General features: G+C 41.3%; 1 protein-coding gene across 1 annotated transcript; it reads left to right on the forward strand.

Annotated features, from left to right (window-relative positions):
* Positions 1-705: 705 nt before the first annotated feature.
* On the forward strand, positions 706-3,055 carry LOC107102384. Its single transcript, XM_015401673.1, has 4 exons — positions 706-832; positions 912-1,157; positions 1,237-1,407; positions 2,952-3,055. The coding sequence occupies exons 1-4, from the start codon at positions 706-708 to the stop codon at positions 3,053-3,055; spliced, it is 648 nt and encodes a 215-aa protein (XP_015257159.1).
* Positions 3,056-6,380: the final 3,325 nt, after the last annotated feature.

Consider the following 6,380-nt stretch of genomic DNA (forward strand, 5'->3'; position numbering starts at 1 on the left):
TAGAAGGCAGAGGAAAGATGAGGGGAACATCTCTACCATGTCTAATCTGTAAGTAGGAACGGTTTTAAACTTTTTTTTTTCCTAATGTGATCTTATTGTAGGTATGGCTGAGAAAATAAATTAATAACAAAATGATTTAGCTGAAATCAGGTAAAACAGATGTAAAGATTTATCACAGGATTAAAAAAACATTCTATTTACATTGTTCTCCGTCCTTCATATACGGTGCTGCTCAAATCTACTTTATATTGTTGGTTTCCAGGTTAAAATGATTGCCTTAAAAGATCATGGCTGTATCATTAAAAGTTTCTCCATTACATTGTCAAGAAATTAGATCTGTTGAGTTTGACATTTTTTTACAGTCTATAGAGTCTCAGTGATCATGTAAAAAGAAGGTTGAAGATAATAATTAATAATATTTTTATTTTTAGGGCTGGCCTTCTTTCACGGTCCTGCAGCAGAACAAGGTTGGTAATTATGTATTTTATTATCTAAAATAAAATGCAGTTTAATAGTTTTGGTTCTTTAGAAAATAATGTAACTGGTTATTTTTTTCATTCCCCCCAGCTGCTCTGACTGTGAGTCCCAGCAGATCTCAGTTCTTTCAGTTTGACTCTGTGTCTCTGAGCTGTGAGGAGAACAGCAGCTCTGCTGGATGGACTGTATGGAGGAACACAACCAGAGGAACCAGGACTCAGTGTGGAGATGGATGTGGAAACCTGCTGGTTCTACCTGTACCATCAGCCACCTCCTCCCATCAGACACTGGAGTTTACTGGTGTTGTCGTCCAGAGAGGGAGCAGCCAGCAGCAGCATCCAGCTCACTGTCACTGGTAAGATCAGACTGTGGAGTTAGTGTTGATGAAGCTGTGTGGAAATGGATGAAATGCTGTAGTTTGTCTCTGTGTTGAGGTGGATCAGTGATCCTGCAGAGTCCTGTCCTCCCTGTGATGGAGGGAGATGACGTCACTCTGAGCTGTCTAACAAAGACCACTCCCTCCAACCTCCCAGCTGCTTTCTATAAAGATGGCTCCCTCATCAGGACTGAGCCCAAAGGTCACATGACCCTCCACCATGTGACCAGCTCTGATGAAGGCCTCTACAGGTGTAACATCTTTGGTCATGGAGAGTCTCCATCCAGCTGGATCTCTGTTGAAGGTCAGAAGGATCAACATCTTTCTTCCACTGTCTGGGTTTCAGAGAATTAAGTTATTTTAATGTTTTGTTTATTCCTCAGAGAAACCATCCTCAATCACACCAACCCCCCCCTCCTCTGTTCCTACCACCAATCCTCCTTCAGATTCCCAGTTTACTCTCTGCTTGATCGTGTCCCTTTCATACATCAGTCCTCTGGTTTTACTGCTGATGATTCTGCTGATAAAACAAAGATGTTACAAGAAAACTGAAAGTAAGACTTTTGATTTTTACATTGAGTTTGTTTTGAATAATGGGCCATTTTTCTGCCATACGCCTCTGTGGTCATTGTAGCAGTAGTTGTAGGTTGCTGCCATGTAAACCTGTTTAGATGTTTTTTGTAGAGGAGAGCTGCCTTTTTGTTTAACTCCAGTGTAGGAGCCTGAATTTATACGTTTTTCTTGGTATGCATTATGGTTAATGTTTTGTTTTGCTTGCTAAATTTACTTTTCTTGAAAGTATTAAATATTGTTGGTAATTCATATTAATTTCGGGAATTTGTATATTTAGCTATTGTGGTTATTTTTTCATTACATGTCCTTTGGGCAACTTGTGTTTGGAAATGTTAAGGGCGCAGCGAGTAAGGCCATCTTCACTTATTTTGTGTTAACTGCTTATGTTCCATATGAAAATTTGATTCAAAATAGATATTAAAGATTTGAAATGCAAAAATAAAAGGCGTAACCTTTGAAGATGATTAAGTGCTATGATCCAACACTGATTTTGAGTCAATTGTTCTCATTACTTAGAAGCTATTGAGCAAATAAGGTATTATTTCCATATAAATGTCTTATTAAGGTGTATTATTATCAGTTGAATAATAATTTCCTTACTGATCACGGTTTTAGCCCCTTTCCTAAAAGGTCGGACTCCTGAATCTGGCTGTTAAAATCCAGTTGTCTTTCACCAATTTATTATTTTAGGCTTTGGCTCTTAGCAACGTCATTAATCACCAAATAAATGTGTCTCTGTTTTTCGGATGCTACTGAAAGAAGAGTAAATCCAACCTGAGTGATAAATCATTCACTGTGTAAAATGAACACAAAAGACCACGGGTTAAAAATACAATGGTGCCTTTATTAGCTACAATCACACAGTATTATATCTAATAACTAAGCAAACACTAATTACTACTGAAAATAAGAGTAAATAAATTAAAGAAATAAAAGGGGAAGAGGGTTTTAAGAGTCCGTTCAAAGTTGTTCGAAGTTTAAGGCTAAATGCATTTAAAAGTGTACCTTATAATAGCAGCAGATAAAATGTGAATAAATCCCGACACAGAGATGTTAACTGCAGTCAAAAAAGAGAAATTTTATTTAGTTTATGATGAAAAATGAATAATGATTCAGGAAGGCATTAAACTATGATGAGGCTAAAAGACCTGTCAGCTTAGCTTGCCCCAGGGGTTCTGGTTCTGGTCGGGTCCAACTGAAACAAAGAGAGGGTTAGCTCACGATGTAGCATCTTACATCTTTTGTCATAGCTTTCTTTGCCTTTGGAGCTTGACTTTTCACTGTTCGCACTTGCAATCCGATATGCTTCTGTCATTCTTTCTTTCCATTTCTTTGCATATCCTTCTGATGTATTTATGTCTTCTGCTGTCAGGAGGCCAAAGAGAAGGTCTACTGGGAGGCCAGGATGTCTGCCATACTACAAGTAGTATGGAAAGAAACCGGTGACCTCATGCTTTGTACAATTGTAAGCATGGATCACATGGGGTAGGTGTCCTTTCCAATCTTGTTTCTCTTTCTCTCCCAGGGTACGAAGAATCTGTAATAAAGTGCAATTTAATCTCTCAGCAGGGTTGCACTGTGGATGATAGGGGGAAGTTCTTGAGTGACCAACTCCAGCAAGCTCTCTGAGGGATTTGAACAGCTCGTTCTCAAACTCACGACCTTGATCGTGGTGGAGTTTGGATGAATATCCGAATCTGGGGATGAAGTCGTTGAAGAGACGATCAGCTGCTGTTTTTGCAGCCTTATTCTTGGTGGCGTACGCTTGCACGAATCTAGTGAAATGGTCCACTACAAGTAGGATTCATTGAAATCCACCTTTGCAGGATTCCAGATGCAGAAAGTCAATACAAACAAGCTCGAGTGGGGAGTTGGAGACTATGCTACCCATTGGAGCTCTTTCATGTGTTGCTGGTTTCTTTTGCTTTAGGCACTGGCACTTTCTCGTGACATACTCCTCAATCTCTCTCTTCATGAAAGGCCAATAGAACCGATCTCGGGCTAGGTTTAGGACCTTCTCTACACCCACATGGCCCATATTGTTATGGAGGTGTATGAGAACGGTATGTTTATAAACAGCAGGGAGAACCAGCTGCTTATGTTCTGTGGTCTTTCTGTAGAGAAGGCCTTCCTCCAGGTGTAGCCGACTCCACTCCCTCAGCAGTCTCTTTGTGTTAGTGCCAACCTTGGCTTTTTCATCTTCAGTTAGTGTTAAGTTTTTGTCTTTCATCTCTATGACTTTTCCAATAGTTGGGTCTGCTTTTTGTTCTTGGACCAACTCGTCATGACTAATGGATGTCAGAGGTTCTTCAAAGGGCGGTCCTGGTGAGGTGAGGTTGAGAGCTGCAATCCATGCAACATCCCCTTGCATGGCCCTCCTGCTTCCTTCCCATACTGCATCAACAGCCTCTTCTGACAGTTTCTCCGAGCACTCTTTCATGAAGATTTCGATGTTGAAGGGGCAACGGGACAGTACATCAGCATCTATGTTGACTTTCCCTGGACGGTATCTTATCTCAAAATGGAAATCTGCCAGTTGACCCACCCAACGATGTCCAACTGCGTTGAGCTTTGCAGTGCTGAGGACATAAGTCAAGGGGTTATTGTCTGTAAAAATTGTGAAATGTGGGGCATAGAATAGGTAATCTCTAAACTTGTCGCAGACTGCCCACTTCAGAGCTAGGAACTCCAGTTTCCCGCTGTGTAAGTGGTAGTTCTGTTCAGCAGGTGTTAATGTGCGAGACCCATACCCTATCACTCGCATCCTATTGTCCTGGTTCTGTCTCCTACTCTTAGGTGTCTTAAAGCAACGTTCCCTTCAGCAGATTCATATAGTACAAGGGGGTCAGTGGTGTCAAAGTTCTTGGGCACCCTGCACCATACTTGAACTGCTTTCCCTGCTGGGATAGTTACATTTTCTTTTCCAACCCTCAATGTAGCTTAGCCACTGTCTGTTCTTTCTGGTACTTGAATGAAGTTAACCATGGCCTCAACCTGGTTTTCATCCATTTCAAATGCTTTGCACAGTAGATCATAGAGTACTGCAGTAGCTTCCTTATTTGACTCCTGTCTTTGGATAATTGCTCCTAGCACATTAGCCCCTACTAGCGGTGTGGCAGTGATAGTTGGCTGACTAGGAATGGGGCTTGTACAGTGAGGTTTGGGTTTTCATGACCAGCCAGGGTTACTCTCAGCTCAACCCACTCATCATAAGGGACTACTTGGCCATTAACTGCATAAACTTCCAGATCATCATTTAGTAGCTCTTGGAGTGGTCTCACTTGGTAGCTGGAAATGTATCTTTTGGCCCACTGTCTATCAACAATGCTCACTTGTGAGCCTGAGTCAAATAACACTGTTACAGGATACCTACCAACCAGGCATTTAAGTAAGATTTCTTGCCAATCAGAGGAACTTTACATCTTACCTGACCCTGGTTAGGTGACGCGCAGTGTTCTCTTTTGTCAGGTTTAGAATAGTTCCTCAGCTGCTTACTGCTGTGCCTGGGTCGCCGGGTTGTAAGTTGTTCAGAGGTAGACTTTACTGACTGGGACCGGAGTTCTGTACTGGCCTCTGGCTGTCCCGTGACAGAGGCCGATTCCAGTTTCCCTGAATCCTGGGCCACTTTAGACATCCAACTGCCCTGTGCCCTAACTCACCACACATAAAGCAATGGCCACAGTCCTCCAAGTTCTGCCCAATGCATTTTTGGCAGAGAGACGTTTTCTTATGGGGTGTAGTAAGTTGGTTTGTTGGTGGCTGAGGAGGTTGGGGAGAAGGGTTGTAGGAGTCTGTAGTTCCACGTTCCATTAGGATGGCCACCATGTTGGTTAAGGTCTCGACTTGTGCAGCCAGCTGATTGATCGTCTGTGAAGTCTGTTGTTCTCTAGCTAATTTCTCTTTTGTTTCAATCACAGCACTTTGAGCTTGCGCTATCTTTTGGCGGGAAATTTGGCCTAATCTCCGCTGTCGTCGTTCTCATCACAAATAATCTTTGTAACGTCTTGAAGAATCTCTTCATACTATCAGAGGTGAGAGCTCTGGTGTTACTGCTGATGACTCTACTGATAAAACAAAGATGTTACAAGAAAACTGGAAGTAAGACTTTCGATTTTTACCTTAAATAGTTTTGAATATTATCTAATTTTATGAGGTTTAAAGCCAGCTTTCTATTTTAATTTTCAAAATCTCTTTCTGTGAAACGATAGGATCAGCTGAGACCAGTGAAGATGGAGGGGATAATGTAACATACAGCGATGTAACAATATTAAAGGAACATGAACAGAGAAAAAGACCAACAGAAGGTAATGATCTTGTTTTCAGTGACTTTCTTAGACAGGCTTTGACATGACTGATGCTATGGTTCTTCAATCAAGTTTGGGGTTTGTGTGTGTGTGTGTTTTGCCATGTTTTTTACCCTATGGGGACAATTTCCAAGCAACATGTTACAATTCTGGGACTTAAATATATATTTGTGGGGACCAGTTAGGAGAAATTCTCTTCTTGGATTGGGGATTAGGTTTAGGACTAAGGTATGAATTGAGTTTAGGTTGGCTTTAGGTTCATGATGGTAATGATTTGGGTCTAGGTTAGGCCATAGAAATAAATGCAGTATGAAAGGAAGTCAATGGAAAGTCGCCACAAGGATGGTGTGATACGTATGTGTGTACTTGTTTATATTACACATTTAGGACCTTTTCTGCTATATTTATTAGCACTCTAGGGACCAAAAGACCTTAAGGGGATCTATGAGGAAGTTAGAGATATCGTCTGAATAAGCGGTAGTTAAGCTTAGGAAAACACTGGTAATGGTTATGGTAATTGTCTAGGTCAGGGATTCCCAAACTTTACCATGCCAAGGCCCCCCTACACCAGTACATTTTCAGCTGAGCCCCCCCTCATATGAAACATGTGTAAACACTCGTGTAAGCTACAGCGACCTTATTAAAAAATG

Source organism: Cyprinodon variegatus, unplaced genomic scaffold (assembly GCF_000732505.1).
Source record: "Cyprinodon variegatus isolate N-32 unplaced genomic scaffold, C_variegatus-1.0 Scaffold1247, whole genome shotgun sequence".
In the NCBI taxonomy this organism is placed as follows: Eukaryota; Metazoa; Chordata; class Actinopteri; order Cyprinodontiformes; family Cyprinodontidae; genus Cyprinodon; species Cyprinodon variegatus.

Bases quoted from the DNA above. Each gene is read 5' to 3' on its own strand.
- LOC107102384 (XM_015401673.1), top strand. From the start codon at position 706: ATGGATGTGGAAACCTGCTGGTTCTACCTGTACCATCAGCCACCTCCT. The intron at 833-911 runs GTAAGATCAGAC...CTCTGTGTTGAG, and splicing joins CATCCAGCTCACTGTCACTG to GTGGATCAGTGATCCTGCAG. The intron at 1,158-1,236 runs GTCAGAAGGATC...TTTATTCCTCAG, and splicing joins CAGCTGGATCTCTGTTGAAG to AGAAACCATCCTCAATCACA.